Genomic DNA, 21,211 nt, shown 5'->3' with positions numbered 1-21,211 from the left:
AATAAAAAAAAAGGAGGCAGCCTGGTACACTAATACAGAAAGATAATTTTTAAAGAGTTTGATTTGCATGACATAGTAGAATCAGAACATAAAAAATAGTCTAGAAGGTTGATCACTATATCAAATTAAGATACCGTGTGCAATTCACGACTTGTTGAGAGAACAGGTAGTGACAGATTTAATGGTTTGTAAAGTACGTCCTTTATATGATTCTTCAATATGTCCTCCGGAAAGCGAAGCTCATCGCTATTCGAATATGCGAAATGAGACAATTTGCTTGTCTTCTAAAAGACATCCTTGCACACTTGGGGCAATTGGCTTCCTTTTTGTTGTGTTAGTACCATCCCTAGCAACTCTCTTCTCTTACTTTCCAGCATTTCCTCCACTTGTTTTATAGCTTCTTCTTCAGAGATTGTTCCTTCACTCTGTGTTATTAATATCGAGACTATATTTTTTGGTGAACTCTCTGCTTCTTCTCTCTGCAAGAAAACGTGAGAGAGAATCAAGTATTAGTATAGCAAATAATATTGTATCTTAAGGAAAATATTCCAACTAATTGTGTAATAAGATACATTCATCGATCAGAAGACCAACGCTCTTATGGAAAAACTTACTTGCACTCAATGTTTACAGAAAATTATAGTATAACTTAGCTTCATGTTAAATGGCGTAATAAGGTGAGAGTATATATTAATTAACTAGCATATACACATATAATGCATCAACTGATTTAGTGTAAACATCAGGTTCTGAGTACGTTTAAATCCTATTGTTTCTTTTACTTTCTAGTTTTTCATTGGTCAAGTACTGGTAAGTTGGAACACACTTTTAGAAAAATAGAATAATAGTCCCCATAATTTTTACACTAAGAATATTAAAAGATTGAACCCTAAAGTTTAAATCCCTGATCGTTTCAACTTGTCAGAAAACTAAGTTAAAATTTAAGAAAGACGAAAATTGTTAGAGCCCCAATTCACACCCCCCCCCCCCCACCCCCTCTTTCCCCCTCTTGTGTCTATTTAGGTGTCAAGTCTATCACTTACATTTTCAGTTTTTAGTAAAATATCATGATAGAGAGCTTGTGCCCATTTCAACTATTCTACCAGTATTTTTTACTTCCTGTCAATAAAGGTACCAGTAATTTTACCCCTTAGACAGAGGAGAAGAGAACACCTAAAATTTTTTGTCTCATGTGTAATATTTTGGATGCAAAAGAAAAAATAAAGTAGTTTTAGAAGGAATATTACCTTGTGCGATCTTAGATCATTAAGGAGTCGTGCCACCATCATGGTAGAATTGCACAAGGCTTTCATTTCAAAACTCTCTAGCACATCCTTGGATAATTTTGGCGCAACAAAATATTGTGTTATGAGAGTTATGCATCTAACACCAATAGTTACACTGGACACAGACAAGTACTCTTCTATGCTTGGTGTTGTCTGACTTCTCCACCAATCTAATTCAACCAGCATACACTTTAACAAATCAAGCCACTACACCAAAGACATATATGTTTCTAGTTAATTAAAAAAGGGGGAAAAGTATCATGGGTAATGAAAGTATAAGGGTGTGTTTGGTGTGACCAAAATATTTTCTACCTTCCAACCAACCACCAGAAAATATTTCTAGAAAATAATAGCCCTAGCCAGGTTTTCAAAAATTTTTGTCAATATTAGTGCAGTAATTTGTGCTTGGTCAATATTCCAAAAGCTCTTCCATGAAAAGCTTACTTGTTTCAGTTTTTGAAAAACAACTTCGTTGCTACACAAGCACTTACAATGAAACTTCTTTGATACCACTTTGTTGGAAGACCAAAGGTGGCACTCCCATGTGGGGGAATATTTCTTACTGGGGTGACAACTTTGGAGAAATAATTTGTCAAGGTATGAGTATTTACCGAAAATGGGGCATTGTCATATATATCTACCCTCCAAGCTTCTAATGCCACCCAGATATTATTTCCATTGTGCCCTATTAAAGCCTGGTTTAATGGTTCAACAAACTCCTCATTTAATCGTGCTTGAGCCCCCGCATTTAATGGTTCATGAACCCCTTCAACCTCTTCGTTGTTGTCTGCCATTAACGCCGGATTCTCGAAATTGGGAGGGTTTTCAGGGAGGGTTTAAGGAAAAGTCGGGATTTCAGCAGCCGGAGGATTTTGATTTTTTACCAACACGTGGTATAAATACTCCTAGTAATCAGCATAAAACATTAAAATAAAATTGATTACCCTATAACGACATCATTTCTTTTGACTGCTATAGCAAGATGATGTTATAGACAATATATAATATAACATTATATGAAAGTCGGTTCTAAAAAAAAAAAACTTGGCATTATAGTGAATGATTCCATACCAAGTCTATAAAGTGATCTTTGATGCATTGGCCTTGCTTAATATTTGCTTTTGCTGCAAGCTCCTCTATAGTTTTGTAGACTGCCGAAAAGAAAATCTTTACCCTCTCTGAATGGTAACGCACTGTTGAGTAATTGCCGTCCCACCTGTAAATGTTAGGTGAAAATTCCAAGGGAAAATGTGCAACTTTGTTAGTATAATGGGCTAAATTCCACCTTTAAATGTAGTTGGATGAATTATTTTTTTCCAAATAAATTTAGCCGTACCAAACTAATAGAGACAAAATTTAAATTAGTAGCCTAAAAAGGAAATGATTTGCAAGAATGGCCTCCACAAAGGGTGATCATCTTGAACTTTTAACCCCGTTTCGAAAAACCTGTAAGAAAAAACCTATGTTTGTGCATCAAGCACAAGTTGTGGGCATAACTTATTTTTGACTATTAAGCAGGAGTTCAAGACATTTCAATAAGTCAGAGTCAATGAACATACTCAGCTAACAACAAAGTTCTAACCCATAGGCAAAAGTTGTCAATGTTGTTAGCAGTGGCGGAGCCAGGATTTCCGCCGAGGGGGTTCAAAATATAAAAAAGTAAACATACGAAGAAGTCTAAGGGGGTTCAACATCTACTATATATACATAAAAAATAATTTTAACCTTGTAAAAATAATATTTTTTTTCCTTCGAGGGGGTTCGGATGAACACCCTCGGCTCTATGTGGCTCCGCCACTGGTTGTCAGTTGTTCACAAGTCAATACAATCGAAGCTTCAGGCAACACATTATACTATCTTCATTGTCTATAGCTTGTTGAAATGTTTCGATTTCCTTTACATAGGTGACACTACTGTATACGCACACCACAACTAGAGCTTACGTCCATGGGAAACAGGGATCATTATTGTTTAAAGATTTTGTCAAACAGTGCTAAAAGTTGAAGTTTGGCCATAAGAATTATTCAATTTATTCCGGAATTTTTTTCACTTTTCAGCGTTTGGCCATAAGAATTCTGAATACAACTTGAAGTTGTATTCCGGAATATCAAAAACTCCAAAAATTTATTTTTCAAACAAATTCACTTTTTTACAACTACATTTCACAAAAAACTACAATTTCAAAAATTATGGCCGTACACAACTCCAACTCCAAAATTCCAAAAAAGTGATTTTTTTTTTTTTTGGTATCTATGGACAAACGGGGCCTACCTTTTACGATATTCTATTTTAGCATTTTTTTTTTCTAGATAGGGGATTTGTGCAAATTCTTCAAGCCCAAGGCGCCACCTCTTATAAAAAATGAGCTAATAAAACACACGGAGATATAGATTGGATTTTTCGAAACATTATAAGAAAGGAAGCAGAATACATTACTTTCTCCATTCCAATTTATATGATATTTTTCGCTTTTCGAAAGTTAATTTGATTAAAGTTTGAAGCTAAACTGGATTATATTAACTCATTATTTTAAGATTAAAATTTATATATTTGAAAACTGCATGAAAATTACTATAAGTTGCAATATTTATCATATCAATTTGGTTAAAAGAGTACATTATAAAATGTTAGTCTAAGTTCATTCAATTTGAATCTCGAGAAACGAAAAGTATCACATAAACTAAGACAGAGGGGAGTAATACCTTTGCACTAATTCAAAGATGTTGAGCAATTCATCTTCGCAAACAAAACCATCGAAAAAATCATCAACCAAAGTTACAAGCATGGTATTCTTTGCACAGGCAAGACGGGCGTCAGAGCATTCAGTTTCAAAAAGTAAGGCAGCTGTCAAGAAATAAGTAGTGTATAAATACTGTTGTGGCAATCCCACTTGCTCCAGTCGGCAATCCTCAAACCACCTACATTAATGAAATTATAAATGATATCCAAGAATGAAAAAGTCTATTAAAATTAAAGCAATACTATATATATATATATATATATATATATATATATATATATATATATATATATATATTACTATTTGTAATAAGGGAGAATCAACAAAATTTGCCGTCCTCACATTCAACTTGAGCCTATGAAGATTCTACACGTGGTTTTGTCTTTTTCCCTTATTCTGATTTGCACTCATTCACTTTTTGAGACCATTTCACTGGCCTTTATAATTGGTCTCACGTGGTAGTTTCTATTGGTTTTACCATCATTCTTTCACTTGGGCCCTGTTAATTAATTTTATTATAGTAACTTTTTATTATTATTTTTTCTCCTTTATCTCATAATATTTGTCACATTTCACTTTTGAGAGTCAAATTATATAAGTTTTAACAAATATTTTAAGAATATCTACATTGTATTGATAGGAAAATTGCAATTTATAGTTTTTTCTATATATTTTTTGAATATCTAAAATTTAATTTTAAAATATTGAATTAATCTAACTCAATTTAACTCGAAACTAATCAAATTGTTTTTATATTTTGGGATGGAGAGAATATATTGTTTATCCTTATATATTCTTGTAAATTTTGATAGCTTTGGAGCCAAATTTTCTTTTACAACTGAATATTTTATTAGGTATTATAATATCTTTTATCCTTAAACATCTTATAACTTAGCTTCTTTTTAGTGAGCTCGTACATGCTTATAAAGATCTGTCCTAAAACTATTTTTAAATATAATTTTAAAATCTTTTACTTTATTACATTATTTACTAATTGTAGGATCATTAGGTTAATTTGTATAAATATTCTAAACTAAGGTTATAATTATTGTAGTATAGATTTGAAGTTATTTTTGAAGTTATTGGAATTTTTTTTCTTGTGTTAGATGATTCTAGAAGATGAAAACATGAGTTTTGGTAATACAGGTAAAATAAAATACATTATCAAAATCTTAAATGAATTCAAGATATTCGTAAAATGAATTTGAAGCAGGGTGGAGCTAGAGTGCCGGTGATGGTTTCGATCGAATCCGGTAGCTTTGGTTCACAAACTTTGTATTTGTCTATAGATTATTAGTACCAAATAACTTAAAAAATTAAAATTCAGCACCCATAAACTCCAAATCATGGCACTGCATCTGAATTGAAGTATATAATTTCACTAACAATTAACAACGAAAGTTAAAACAAGTAATTGCACAGTTTGCCCTTTAAATGGACTGATCTTTAATTTTTGCTCTTGAAATGGGCTGATCTTTAATTTTTGTCCTTCAAAATCGAACTTATGCCTATAAGAGCATAAATTCTTTCAGGGCGCTCACATAACTTATAGATATGACATGAGTTTGATTTTGAAGGGTGAAAATTGAAGATCAGCCCATTTGAAGAGCAAAAATTAAAGACCAGTCCATTTAAAGAGCAAACATGTGCAAATGACCCAAATTAAAATGTTAAAAGTTTGAGCCTGAGCTTAGCGCGGGCCTCATGAAACTAGTATTTTATATAAATGTGAAGAGAGTACGAACATTGCTATAATTTATTGTACAAATAGTATTTAAAATTGTACTATAAAATGTGGGGCCATTTTGGTTGGCTTTTGCGTGTGGATTGTGGACCTATTTAATTAGCCCCTGAACACGTGTAGGCTTCTTTTTTCAGAAAATTTGTACCAAAAGTTATATCAATTGTACACTTTAACCAATTACTTTGTTATCCCACGTGGACAAATGTCATAATATTGAATATTTATTCTCTTCTCATGTATACACGTATGCACTTCAATTTTAATTCTCTGACACATATTTATTTCCTCCGTACATTTTTAGTTGTTCACTTTTGAATTTTCACATTCTTTAAGAATTAATAAATGAAGTACTCCCTCCTTCCCATATTACTTGGCCACATTACTAAAAATATATGTTCAAATTACTTGTTTATTTACAAAACCAAGATAAAATTAATTAATTAATTCCCATCTTACCCTTGGTATTAAATGTTCTTGGAAATAGTCAATTTTGATTAGAATGTATTTATTGGAGAGAGATAGATATAAGATTGAAAAAATATATCTTGTATTTGTGATTTCTTAAGGGGCGTGCAAAAGGGAGATTGGACAAGTAATATGGGACGAAGGGAGTATATATTTTACCATAATATTCATATTTATTGGTGTATAGTCTCAATAGCCTTGGAAAATAATTTGAAAATGAGTAATTAATGTGAAGATTAAAATTAATAAGAAGAAGAAAAATTAATTTGTACCAAAAGTTATATAAATTGTACACTTTAACCAATTACTTTGTTATATCACGTGGACAAATGTCATAGTATTGAATATTTATTCTCTTCTCATTTATACACGTATGCACTTCAATTTTAATTCTCCGACACATATTTATTTCCTCCGTGTACTTTTACTTGTTCACTTTTGACTTTTGACGTTCTTTAAGAATTAATAAATGAAGTACTCCCTCCTTCCCGTATTACTTGGCGACATTACTAAAAATATATTTAAAATTAATTAATTATTTCCTATCTTACCCTTAGTATTAAATGTTCTTGAAAATAGTCAATTTTGATTAGAATGTATTTATTGGAGAGAGATAGATGTAAGATAGTAAAAAACATCTTTTATTTATGATTTCTTAAGGGGCATGCAAAAGGAAAATTGGACAAGTAATATGGGATGGAGGGAGTATATATTTTACCATAATATTCATATTTATTGGTGTATAGTCTCAATAGCCTTAGAAAATGATTTGAAATGAGTAATTAATGTGAACCGTAAAATTAATAATAAGAGGAAAATTTTCTTTTTCTTGATATGTTAACGTGGACAAGTAAAGTGAACGGAGGGAGTGATTTTTATCCCCGTTTTCCTTCTTTGTCAATACTTTAAACGTGAAGAGAGGACAAACAATAGCAATGTAATTTGTACCAAAAGTTATATAAATTGTACACTTTAACTAACTACTTTTTATCCCACTTGAACATATGTCATAGTATTGAATATTTATTCTCTTCTCATGTATACACATATACACTTCAATTTTAATTCTCCTACATATATTCATTCCCTCTGTGTCGTTTTTACTTGTCCACTTTCGACTTTTCACGTTTTTTAAGAATTAATAAATAACGTATATATTTTATCATAATATCCATATTTATTGGTGTATAGTCTCAATAGCCTTAAAAAATGATTTGAAAATGAGTAATTGATGTGAAGGGTAAAATAAGAAGAAGAAAAATTTCTTTCTCTTGATATGTTAACGTGGGCAAGTAAAAGTGAAGGAAGGGAGTGATTTTTATCCCCGTTTTCCTTCTTTGTCAATAATTTACTTATTTTTCTCTCCTTTGTATTCTCCGATTATTGTTTCTTTACATTTATAAAATTTATTACTTTACATTTTCATTTTGGAATTAAAATTTGGTGATTTACAATATAATATATATCTTTCTAATTTTGATTTCTTTGTAACAATTCTTTTTATCTATAATTGTTAATATAAAAAATTATAATGTAACTAATTTACCCCTTATTAACATATTTTTTTAAATTAATTTAATAAAAATATTTTATTAATTGTGCTTTTAAAAAATCCAATATATACAACAATGGTTCTTATGTTTAGATCTGAACAGTTAGTTAATTGCGATGGATATCAACCCGTCAAGATACATATAAGTTATTAAAGAATTTAAAAGAAAAAATCTAGAATAAAAAATTAATTTTCCCTCATATTCTTACTAATTTTCTTTTTCACATCGATGAACAACTTTCATCGTCATGACAATGAGAAAAAAAGTCCAACTCTTTCTATCTCAAAGACTTAATTCCATCATATGTTTTTAATTCTAAAACTCCATTTTTTAATTATAACTAAAGTGATAGTACGTAAAATACATTTTGTATATGTTGCTAGATATAATAACAATTAGAATGTTATTAAAAGTTATTTACAAAATACAAATCTTAAAGACTGACTAATAAAGTGAATAAACATGGTGGGCCCGTGCATTGCACGGGCATATTTTGCTAGTACAACATAGTTTTTCAATAAGAAGTGTTTAATTGACCACTCTTCGCTGGTTGTAGCTACACCCCTAGTGTGTAATTGCCTGTTTGACCAAGCTTATAGAAAACCAAATGCGTTTCTTTTAATAAAAAAAAAAAAAAGTGCTTATTTTGGAGAGTTGAGGTCTTTGGGTAAGTTTTTAGGGAAAAAATAAGCACTTTTAAAGTAGTAACAGAAACTATTTTTAGAAGATAAAAATAGTTTATCCCCAGAGGTACTTTCTCAAGCGTTGGCAAAGCATAAAGTGCTGCTCTAATATTGACAAAAGCTCTTTTCAAAGTGATTAATCCCAATACAAACTGCTATTGTCCCAAAGCACTTTTTGTTTTTTAAAAGCATTTACGCCTTACGATGAAAAGTATTTTTTTTTTTCAAAATAAGCAGATTTTGATATGTTGGCCAAAACGGTACTCCCTCCGTTTCATAATAAGTGATTTTTTTAGCTTATGTACAACACTTAAGAAAATGCTCACTCCTAGAAAATTAGGGGTGTTTTTACTAACTTATTCATAATTAAATGCCTAGAAAAAAAAGCTGCTACTTAATGATTCTTGATTATGTAAATAAGGGTAATTTTGAAAGAATAAGATTAATTTCTTCTTCAAATCCTAAAATACCACTTATTTTCAAACAAAATCAAAAGCCTAAAGCATCATTTGTTTAGAAACGGATGAAGTACAGGACTAACAAGATCTAATGAAGCTAAAAAGTGAAGGTACCTCTTTAGTTGTTGAAGTTCTTTTTGATGTTGGGCTTGGCACATGTTAAAATCGTGCACTGAGAACCCAGGGAAATCTCTATTGTTAATGTTGGGAGACCTAACATTAGAAAGAAATTAACCACTTGAGAAGGTGGACTTTTATATATTGATCAACGAATCAAGTAATCTACCTATTGAAAAGATTCAAGATTTCAAATTTATGGGTTTCTACAGTACCCTTAAATTAATTTACAAAAATAATTGGATTCACAATTAAATATTTAAAAATATTCTATATATATATATAGGGTATGAGCAAAATATCTTAATTTTCAGCTTTGGTCAATGTGAAGCAGTGAAAATGAAAGTCGCTAGCCATATTACTTTTAATTAGCTACTAGTTAACCATAAGAATGCTCATACCTTTTTTATTCTTTTAGTGCATCAACAAATAAGAATTATATATCTACAAATAAATACTACTTTTATAAGTCATTGTGCTAGAATGATTACCTGCAAGCAGCTTTTAATATTTTAAAATCGTTCACCTCATATGCCTCGATGCAGCGTCTACTTTCCACTCGATCATATGTGGCGTAAAATTTCCTTAAAGCTAGTTCCACTAATAGTTCATAAATTAGTAAAGCAAACGGAATTTTATAAAATTAAAGCTCCCCTTGAGAGAGAGAGAAAAAAAAAGAAGCAGTAAAGCTAATACAACTGTTATTACTATTTCGAAATAATTTAAAATACTTCTACTATTTAAACAAAAAATAAACAAATTGTCACATTATATTTATGAAGGTTAGCTGTGTTATTTTGTAATTTTAATCCATGTATACATGTATTGTTATTTCGTATTTTAATACGTAGATTCCTGCATAATTATTTAAGTATTAATTATATCAAGAAGAAAACAAAGCAACCTTTCACGCATACTATATCAAGGAGAAACAACTAGATGATATGATAATTCCAACTCAAGCTTAGCTTGCTGGATATTGAGGAACGTGCTGGAGTCTAGAGGATTATCTCCCAAGTTCAGTTTCAACCATCTTAATGGGACTAACGAGACCGGTCTATACTCAGCTTCTGAATAATACTGATAGAGTTCCTTGGAAATGTATGCTATTATCCAATGCCGCTAGGCCTAAATCAAGATTCACCATGTGGCAGATTCAAAGGAGATTATTAACTGCATATAGGCTATTGATCGAAATGGGATATTACAGTGGACAAGCAGTGCTCTTTGAGTCAATGTTGTGATGAGACTGTTGAACATCTGTTTTGCTCTTGCTCCTTTGGTCTAAATGTCCTTATCAAGCTACTTCACTTGGTTCAACAACAGTCATTCAGTGTGTCAAACTGGGATCAGCATCAAAGTGCAGTCATCAAGAGGAACAAAGGAAGATCTCAGCAGGCCCATTTATTTAAAATGATCTATACAGAGTTTGTGCATGAGGTAAGGATTGAGAGGAACCCAAGGATTTTTTAGAAGAAGAGTAGGTTATGGCAAGTAATTGTCGGAGACCTGGCCTGACAGTGTTAGAGCACCAGCCATACTTCAAGCCTTAGTTTATGGCTGAGTTTATAGCTAGTCATGGCTTTGTAATGCTTCTCTGTAAAGAAAGAATTTTGAGCCTAACTCAACTCTAAAAGCTAACTCAAGTGGTGAGGATTGCCCAAGTCATATTAAAGAGACCACCCATTCCTTATATAAACGATGTGGGACTCTTAACACCCTCCCTCACACCAAGGACTGAACATTTGGTGTGTGGACAATTTTAGTATGGGGGTTCAACATTTGAAATGAAATTGAGATGGGACGTGCTCTGATACCATGTAAAAAAGTAAATCTTTGATCTAACTCAAGCCCAAAAGCTAGCTCAACTGTTCTCTTTGGTGATTAATATAAATTTGATTACCAAAAAAAAGGCAACTAAACATTATAAAAGTAATCCTAAGTTTCATGCGATGGGCAATAAACAACCAAACTACGTACTTCCTCCATTCTCTTTTAAGTACTAATTTTCTAGTCTTTTTAGCTTTTTCCAAATAAGTGATTTTTCAAAAACAAGGTATTAGTTGCCTAATTCTTTTTTCTACATTACCCTTGTTTGGAGGGAGTATAAAATAGTATGGCAGTAATTTATGCAGGCATTACAGAACTTATGGTGCATGCCAAACGGGCTCAACATTGAATGAGTCTTTTACAAGTAATATATGATCCATTGTCTTAAATTATTTGGTGCTTTTTGTTTTACACGCCCCTTAAAATATAATAATTAGGTGGGATTTTTGACTATTTTACCCTTATTTATGTCTAAGTTATAATCTCTTTCCATTAAATGTTTACTCTATTTATGTGTCATCTCCATTAATTCTACTAATGGTAGAACGGGGAAAAAATATTTAATTTTGTCTTGAACTTCTAAAACGACAAATAATTTGAGATAATTCTTTTAGTAACCACGGCAGATAATTGAGACGGAGGGAGTAATACCTCTTTCTTTGACTTCCTGTCGAGGAAGTCATTATTTAAAAGTTGTTGCTCCATAAATATTCCTGTCCAATTTCTAATTGTATCCAAAATATGATCTTTCTCATGAATAGCCAACTGTGAAGCTTTGTGGAGCTCAACAATTGCATCATGACTCGTAATTTTCCCACTTCTTGTTGAAAAGCAATGTTCTTCATCGACAAATTCAACTAGTTCTTCTGCAAAAAGAAATATCGAATTTATTGATTTATATATTATGGAGAACTACATACTTTGCTGCCAGAGTTATTAATGCTTCCCTGTTTCAATTTATGTGTCTTCTTTACTTTTTGTCTATTTAAAAAGAACATTGTTGTGTTTAGTAGGCGTTTGGACATGAATTTGGTGATATTCTAATTAAAAAAAAAGTAAACTTGAAGTTAAGTTGAAAAAGAATATTTGGAATAGAAATTAAGTTGGAACATGCATTAATTTCAATTGAAAACAATGTTGAAGTTTTGTGAGGGAAAAACTATTTTTTCACTTGAAAAAGTGGTTGTAACCAATTTTTCAAATTTGAGTTACTCAACTTCAAGTTGGAGTGAAAATTAACAACAATCTATAACCAAATAGTTAATTTTTTTTATTTTTTATTTTTGAAAAATAAAGTTGAAAAAAAGTGAAAAAGTTGTATATCCAACGGGCCAGTTAGTTTTCAATTTCACATTTTCATTTTGTCCTTATGATACTAGGAACGATATGACATGCTTAACATCATAACATTTAAATATAGTAATATTTTGATATGTTATTCACATTTTTAATTTAGGATTACAAAATTAAAAAATATTTTTCATATTCTTAAGTTTTGTGCAATCAAACTAAAATATATAAAATGGAACGGACAAAATGACAAACCTGAGGAGACATCATAGTTGCTCATCCGTAAAAGTCGAAATGCCATGGCACAATGTGCAACGTTTGAAAAAATTTCTTCGTTCTTCTGCTGCCAAACCCTATAAATAGTTGACCAATATTATTACGAGATGCATTAAAATAATTATATATACCTATATATCACTGTGAAAAATTACATAGACCTGTATGTTTCATCTAGAACTTTACTTATTTCTGTTTTAAAATGCCGATCTACTCCCAGACTTTGAAGGGTGTCAACCAAGCAAAGCAATGAATGTATCTTCGTTGGGTAGATAGTGGGAACTAAGGGGAAAAAAAAGAGAATTTCATTAGAAAATTAATCAAACAATTAGACCAGTGTTTTAGGAGGCGGGGGAGCGGAGCGGGGCGGGCCAGTTACACAGGACGTGGCGAGGTCTAAGTCCCGAGATGCGAGACATAAGTTCCGAGACACGGGCGTAAGTCCCATGAATCTGCGGGGCGTATGTCTCATGTATCTTTAATTTTATAATTTTGTTACTAAAAATAAGCAAAAGTAAAATTTTCATTAAGATTCTATAAATAAATTCAAATAATTACCGATAATATAATAATTATTATAATTATTATTTGAAAAAGCTAACAAAGACAAAAAATGATAATAACCTAAATAATCTTTAAAATGAATCTTCATACACTCCGTCATCAATCTCCACATTTATTAGTCCTTCCCCTCTTCAACTAATATTTGCACTAATTTTTATTTATATATTGCAAAGAAGGAGAAGGGTAAAAAGTGTAAGAGCAATGACAAAAATAGATAAATTAGCTCTAGAAACATAGTGCTATGAAATCTCTATCCTATCAATTTCAGACATAATCATCTAAAAAAACTATTTATAGCAGTGTTATTTTCTATGAGAGTTGCTTTATTTATTTATATATTTTAGGAAAAATCACTACAACATGAAAAAATGATAACATGAAGTATAAATATCACTACATCAATAGCAAAAATACCGTTTAAAATGATGAAAATAAAAAATTAACGCTCGGGGGCGTACACTTTTATGCCCGGTTTACCCTTTTACGCCCGAAACTTAGCCCCAAATTTTAGGCCGTACGCCCATGAATCTATGTTTTTCGCCTGTCGAGCATTTTTGGTACGCCCCCCCCGGACTTGCCTTTTGAAAACACCGATTGACTATGTGATGATTATATTATACCATTAACAAATATCGAATTTTCTTACCCACACACTCCATCTTTTTATTACTTGATTGAATGTTTTAACTTTTTTTCAACAATCTTGTCTCAATCTACGAATTGATAACATCATCATATCACAAGGACTAAGCTTATAAGCTGGTCAAACTAATTTATAAGTATTATTTTGTTTGTTTGTTTATGTGGTTGGTACACAACTAACTATTCAAAGTGCTTATAAGTCAAGTCTTATAAGCCAAAATCGACCACATAAGCATATCACCCTGCTATACTATGTTTATACGTTGGTAAAATTAACTTAGGAGCACTTTTTGGCATATCAATACGTTTGGTAAATATTTATAGTATTTACAAGTCAAAAGCCATAAGTTGATCATCAAAAACTTATGTCTTTTTAACTTATAAGGACTTTTTAATTTTCAAAATACCTTTCCAAAAGTTTCTGATTTCCTCTTCAATCTGTATCTATTGTTTCTCCTTTTCTTTACAAGAGTGCTTGTAAGTATTTCCTTTTTGTAGAGATTTAATATAGAAGAACATCTTATCAACACTTCAAATACCGTACATCGGCCAAATTAAAATGTTTATTATCAGCTCAATACTTTTATCCAAACACGTAATCGTTTATTTATAAAATCATTTTCAACACTTAATTTTTTTTTTTTCACCACATGTAGCTTATCATCTATTTACAATCGCCCACCCAACCGGCTCGATCTAAGTATTGAAACTTAATTTTTATCCTTCATTCCAAGACTAAAAATACAAAAATAATTTTTTAAGTATTTTTTTCAAACATTTAATGGTGTCTTAGTCATTTTAACACAGAAAAACATCTTATCACACTCATCACCAGACACACTAAATGCGTATTATCAATTTCAGAACTTTTATATTCAAACACGTAACAGTCTAAAAAAATCGTTTTCAACACTTAAAATACTCTTTTTGCCACATAAAGCTTATCAACTATTTACAATCAGCTAACCCAACTGGGCTCGATCTAAGTTTTGAAACTTAAATTTTCATCCTTCAATTCCATGAACGAAAATCAAAAAGTAATATCTTACCCCAGTTTTTGTGAACTTTCAAGATTGAATTCAAGTATCCAAAGCATTTTTCATCATACTGATGGTAAATCAAGGCAGCTGCAGTAGTGGCTGGTGAATCAAATAGTGATCCATTGTGGCTTTGATGTACCATTATTTCCTTCCACTGACATAATTCTCCAAATGCTTCAGTCATATATTTAAGATTTCCAATATTCCCCGTGAAATCATTATGTAATGATCTAATAATTGTTCAAAGATAGTCAGAAAATGAGTTTATAAAAGTAAACTATCTTTAGTATGATGCAATTCAAGGTGAAGTTAGAACATAAGAAACATGCTGAGTCACATTACTATAACTAGAATTTTGCACTTTATACATTTAGGTAGGAGCGGAGCCAGGTGGGAGCAAGGAGTTCATCTTCGAAACCCTTAGACGAAAAATTAAATTGTATATATAAGGTTAAAATATTTTTTTTATATATATAAGAGGTGTTGAATCCTTTCAGCTGTTCGTGTGTTTATTTCTTCTTATTTTGAACCTCTAGCGGAAATTTAGCCTAGCATCGCATTTAGGTGTGTCTTGTAAACATTTTCCTAGACAAGTGGGGTTTTACTTATTTTCCCGTTCTTTGTGGAAATGTAAAATATTATCCCAAAGATTTTATATAATCTAGGCAAATACACATGAGGTGAGGTGGAGGGTAGGAGTGTCGGATATGGGGGTTATAGGGGGTAGGAGTGGGGGTAGATATTGGGAAGAGATAATTAGTGTTGAATGACATTTATGAAACTTGTTTTTCCTACTTTAATAAGGGGAAGTCATTTTCCTCATTTTCAAAGAATTTGTTTTCCTAGAATTTTGACCAACCAAACATAAAAAAAATTTAAAAGTATTTTTTCATAAAATAATTTCCTCCATACGAAACACACCCTTAGAGATCGCTCGTTGCTTTGCCATTATTATAGTGATATTTTTCCAAGATATCAATCTTATGAAGTAATTAAACAGGTATATTTGAAAACGTTACGATGTTACGTTATACAAACAAAGTAAAGGTATAGCATTATACAAAAGTAAAGTTTGACTCATACTATTTCCGGTGTTTTCTTACGAAAAATTTCGAAAGTATGTGGCGCCCAGTTCTAAACTCGGAGAATATTAATAAGTCTGCATCTTTCTTTTTCTCCATTTAAATATTAGGCCTTTGCTTACAACATAATTTGAACCCGTGACGTGCGCCTAATCGACACATCAGAAACTGTGCTCTTACCACTAAACTAAAGCCTTAGTGTCATTTCTAATATTTCTGATTTAACATGCTTTAGAATGAATTTAATTATTTTTTCTTCATTTGTTAGGGTAAGACGGACCTCTTGTGTTTTTTTTTTTTTTTTTTCCAGATAAGAGAGATAGAGTTGAAATCTTAGGGGTCATTTGGTTATTGGGATTTTGGAAATTTGATTGGCATTTCGTTTTTGATATAAGCAATACAGTACAATATTATACGATAATTGGTCAGGTATTATATGCACCGGCCGGATTCAATATGGAATAACCCATTTGAGGATTAACTTTATAGGGATAAGAACCTAAAAGACAAGGAATGGGTTGATTTGGCAGCGCCCCTCCAAAAATATTTTTCATGCAGGAGCGGTTCCCTTCCGACCTGGAGCTACGCGGCTCGAAATCCCATATAGTTAGAACTGATCTGGCAACGCAGACAGACACCTATGAAACCAAAAAAGCATGAATTTTTTGTCTTTTGATTTCATCTATTTATTTAAAAATTAATGCTTAACAACAAAGGTAAAATCGTACATTTTATACTATGACCCAAACATGCACCAAAAAAAAACATATGCATCAAATAATTCATATATTATAATCTCTGCATAATATCGTCTACAATGAAGCATACCTTTCAGCTGTTGCCAGATTTACAAGGTCAAGATCCAAAGGCAAATTTAATTTCTCTGCAGACTTGATCATATTAGGAAATATAATTTCAAATCCTACAGGTGAAAACTGATCCTTGTTATCAATTGCCCAACCATGCGTCTCAATAAAGTCCATGCCTGAAAGAAAATGAAGATAACTAATTTACAAGGTCAGGACACCAACTGAAAGTATTATTGTAGAAAAATTATTTAATTAATTTTTTAATCATAAAATCACTCAACTTTCACTAATACTGGTCATTTTTCTGTGAAAGTGGCGGAAAAGTTCTTATTCAATTTTTTTTTTTTAAAAAAATTAGAACTTACAAAAAAACTCCAACCTTATAAAATGGGGAAAACTAGATAATTGTCCATCAAAGACAACACATTTAGAGTAAAAAAGAAGGCAAAAATATTTATGTGTGGGAAGGATTAAATATACCCCTGAATTTTGTGAGAACGATCAAATATATATACCTCTAACCTTTTCGAGCAGGATCAAATATACCTCTATGTGTGTGCTTTTATTTTCATAAAAAAAATTATTTTTTTTTGCTTTTTGTTAGTTGAAAGGATATCTGAGTCATTTGTGGTAAAAGTAGTGGTATATGAGCTGTTTTTTTGATTTAGGATATTCGCCTAAATAAGATAGTTTTAGGAAGATATATTTGAATCTTTTCCGAAATAAAATACAGAAAAAAATAAAAAATAAAAGAAAGAAAAAGACAAAAAACAAGTTAGTACGAAAACAGCAAAGGCAACATCAATTCAATTAGCGAATAGGTCCATTATTCAACATCAATAATTTTTGGAATATGGGAGAGTGTGCGCAGGGGTAATAATATATAGCCGTGTGGGTACTTTTTATTATATATATGTATAGATATGGACAGTTTTAGGTAAATACTTTGTCTTTATTGGACATTTGTGTAGTTTTCCCAATAAACTACCTATGACCCAATCTGATAAGACACGACCTTTTAAGTTTTTAAAAACGAATTGTTCATTAGAATTAAGCATTTTTTTTTTTAAAGTTCAATGAATTATTTTAAAGTTAGAGTGATTTTATAATTAGAAAAATTGCTTGGATGACTTTCTTACTGAAATTATATAGGTTCTATGGCCGTCTATATAATTATCTCCAACTTCTTGTTATAACATATACTTTCTTAAAAAAATTAAGGTTGTTTGGTATGTTACATTAAACATAAATAGTCACTTGGGACAAATTTAAAAGACTATTTTTTTGTTTTGTTACTAATTCTAGGGTAAGTTATACCAGGATTAGAAATAGTGTTGGAATAAGTTATCCCTAACAGATGCTGGAATAATAGTACCAAAATTAGTCAGCCCTGTATAAAATAATGAGAATAACAAAAATACCCCCGAGGTCCTTCAAACCCTTTTCCTACTAAATAAGGTGGAGGGTATTTTTCTAAACAAAGAACTTCAGAAATCAGTACATGTTATTTTTAATACAACAAATCAAATAGTCAGTAAAAAAATAATACCATAATAACTAATCCCAACGTAACTAATCCAAGTATAACCTGTCTTCAAACCAAACGACCCCTAAGCTAGATGTAAGATATATTGTGCAATTTACCTCTTTGGACTTGCTTATCTCCAACTCCCCATTTGCTTAGAGCAAGCAAACATGCTAGTGTTGAAGAAAGTGAGTCCTTCACAAGCAATGGATGGCATGGATTTAGTCCCCAAGATCCATCTTCTCTTTGATTTTCAAGAATCCAATCCAAACATTGAGGAAAACATGGCTGCTTTAGAGAGTGTCTTGAAGGGACCATAGCTACCCATGCTGTGCCATGTTAAGCAAGGACATGGCTCTACTTTCACAAATGTTTCCCCTTATTCTCTCTTTTGCCTCTTTGACACAATCCTGCAACAAAGAGACAATGCATGAAGAGGAGGAAGAAAGAGTGATTGATGATAGAGGTACGTAATAGTTATGAGAGAGAAAGCAGGAATACAAAAAAATAATTAAAAAATTCAAAATAAGGAAAAAGAGTTAAATTTACCCTGAAGTATATAAAGGTTCAAATTTATAATTCGATTAAAAAAATTAATCTTAATTGCGGGACACGTGGCATCTCTAAGTTTCCTCCGCTTGAAAATCAAGAAAATTTTAATCCATTTTAGTAACATCAAGAACGTATTTGACCAAAACTATTAACGAAGGACAGAGATATACAATTTTTTTCTTGAAAGCATATTAAGACCTCTCATCAAGATATGACTTTTTTAGACTCACTAACTACATTGAGATGCCTTGAAAAACGAGAAGAGAAAAGGGACCCATCTTACCATTGATTCAACAATAGTGTGGCTGCATCTACTTACGTGGTTCTCTGGCAAATTGCATTTTCTTCAAACAATTGGAGACGAAAAAGTTTAAAAAAACTAAAAATCAGGGCATTGTTATAAAAGAATTGAATTATAAATCTACTTGTAGTGACTGTGTTATGAGTCTTACTGGATGAACCGAAACTTTCATTTCCCAATTTATGATGAGAAAGTGATAGTATGATTGTGCATCTGTGGTCAAGTATCATTTTTTAAAAATGTTGAGGGGGTATGGTGTGACTTGTGAGAGTGCGATAGGGGGAGAGAACTATTTGTAGATTCTTTTCACCGACATTTGTTTACCAATTATAATGTCTTGTTCACGAAAAAAAGGTTTTCTGAACTGAAAAATTACGTGTGTTGAGAGCCATACATATGTAATCACTTCATATCAATTTATGTGATGATAATTAAGTGAACATGAGCCCATTTGGAAACCAACTTATAGGCCATTTTTAACTCATTTAAGATTCATAAAAAATAAAAACAAATTAAATTAAGTTAAAAAAGTCTTCTATAATAAATAAAATCGCTAATTCTTCAACCACAACTTATTTTTTGACAGTAGTGCCTATTTTGGTTTATTCAACAACTTTCGCCTCTTTTATCCCTTATATTTTTGTTAATTAAATACTACCCTTACTTCTAAAACCACTTTAAGTACTTTTATTCAAACACATAATTCTTTATTTGTAAAATAAACAACTTTCAAAGACAAAAATCTTTAAGACTTATCTTAAAAGCCACTTTTTCTTTCTTCAGCTAATCCAAACAGGCTCTATGTAGTTTAGATTGAGAAAAACTTTTGAAACTTGTAGTTTAAATAAAAGGCATATATGTTTTTGTGGCTATAAATTATCTCATTGAAAATAAAATAAAAAATTTTAAGTTAGATTATTTCTAAATGAAGCTTATGTAGCAACTATCGGTTAGTTCTTTTGTAACTACTGATTCCTTGCTACTCACTCCGGCCATATACTCTTGTATGATGCTTTTTGTAATTATATAATATGTTCTATCGTTTCTACCAGGAAAAAAAAAAAAAAAAAAAAACTTAAATTCATGATAACCCACTGGATTATGAAATTAAAATAAGTGATGGTTTTAATTGAGAGTTTATTTCGAATGAGCATAAATAATAATTTGCTATTATTTCTTAACATGTCAATTGTAGACACGCGATTTTTGACCCTCCCGGGACCTTTTGATGATTTTAGTGTCTGATTTTTCTTTTAGTCTAATTTTGACATTTTAACTTTTGTTTTTATTTTAGTAGATTTGTTTGTGGAAATGAAAAAAGGACAAAAATATTCACCATTTTTAGATTACAAGTTTTGTGTTTAAAAGAAAGAAAACTTACAAAAATAGGTTTCTTTAAATCGAGGTTTTAGTTATTTACTTCTGAGTTTTTTCCTTAGAATAATTATTTATGTTTTATTATTGTTGATTTAAAAGTAGTTTATTAATATATGTATCGTAGTATTTTTATTTTATACCTTTAATGAAAAAAAGAAAATAAAAAAGGGGGGGGAGGATAACCAATACCATATTGCCACATGGCAAATTTCATGCCTATCCATGTCCATGGCATATTCCATTTTAGGAATAAGAATATCCTAGTATTAGAAGGACTTCTTAAGAAACTTATCAAAAATTAGACACTCTATAAAAAGGAAGCTAGACCTAATTTTCTAACCTAGACAAAAACACACTACACCTAGCCTATACAAGGATTCAGCCCCATAGCACCATAATCAATTGCAAGAGTTTGATTTTCAGGCTTTTTTTTTTTTTTTTTTGCTAGACTTAAAAACACCTCAAGGACCTGATTAAAGAAAAAAGCTTTTCTTCTTCATGTGAAAACCCACCATGGAAGAGCCATAAGTATGCAGCACCTGAACCTTAAACCTTCATTCAAAGACACCAGTTTTACCCGTTAAAACACCACCATCACACCTTCTAGTACCCACCTCCAAACACCACCAACAAAAGTGTTGTTCTCCTTTAAGTTTCAGCAAAGAGTGGAGGTTTCCGGTCAATGGTGAAAAACTGCAATTCCTTGATGTAAAGGTCCTTTCTTTTATCACTGAAGTGTTAATTTATTCTTACTTGTATGAATATTGTTGATCCTGTGAGTTGAACATTAATAGCATGACTAGTTTTTGAATTTGGTGTATTCGTGATTCACTTCCTTTGGGATTCTACATGTGCATTGCCTTTTGCCATCTATATT

General features: G+C 31.2%; 1 protein-coding gene across 3 annotated transcripts; it reads right to left on the bottom strand.

Annotated features, from left to right (window-relative positions):
* Window positions 1–18: 18 nt before the first annotated feature.
* Window positions 19–19,242, bottom strand: LOC132057776 (cis-abienol synthase, chloroplastic-like). 3 transcript variants are annotated; one of them, XM_059450380.1, is made up of 15 exons: window positions 19,109–19,242; window positions 18,940–19,000; window positions 18,224–18,514; window positions 16,599–16,755; window positions 14,698–14,918; window positions 12,604–12,724; window positions 12,422–12,519; window positions 11,528–11,742; window positions 9,538–9,647; window positions 9,044–9,142; window positions 3,989–4,204; window positions 3,558–3,635; window positions 2,358–2,502; window positions 1,248–1,493; window positions 19–479 (listed from the first exon to the last, which is right to left on the bottom strand). In XM_059450380.1, exons 3-15 carry the CDS (start codon window positions 18,420–18,422, stop codon window positions 285–287), a joined length of 2,100 nt encoding a protein of 699 aa, XP_059306363.1. In that variant the 5' UTR covers window positions 18,423–18,514; window positions 18,940–19,000; window positions 19,109–19,242; the 3' UTR covers window positions 19–284. The 3 variants fall into 3 exon arrangements, with proteins under 3 accessions (XP_059306363.1, XP_059306368.1, XP_059306371.1); XM_059450385.1 differs by lacking the exon at window positions 3,558–3,635; XM_059450388.1 differs by lacking the exon at window positions 19–479 and having other exon boundaries at window positions 1,289–1,456.
* Between the last annotated feature and the right edge of the window lie 1,969 nt (window positions 19,243–21,211).

This window comes from Lycium ferocissimum, chromosome 1 (assembly GCF_029784015.1).
Source record: "Lycium ferocissimum isolate CSIRO_LF1 chromosome 1, AGI_CSIRO_Lferr_CH_V1, whole genome shotgun sequence".
Taxonomy (NCBI): Eukaryota; Viridiplantae; Streptophyta; class Magnoliopsida; order Solanales; family Solanaceae; genus Lycium; species Lycium ferocissimum.
The sequence above is the reverse complement of the archived record's forward strand: the minus strand, read 5'-3'. Positions and strand labels throughout refer to the sequence as shown.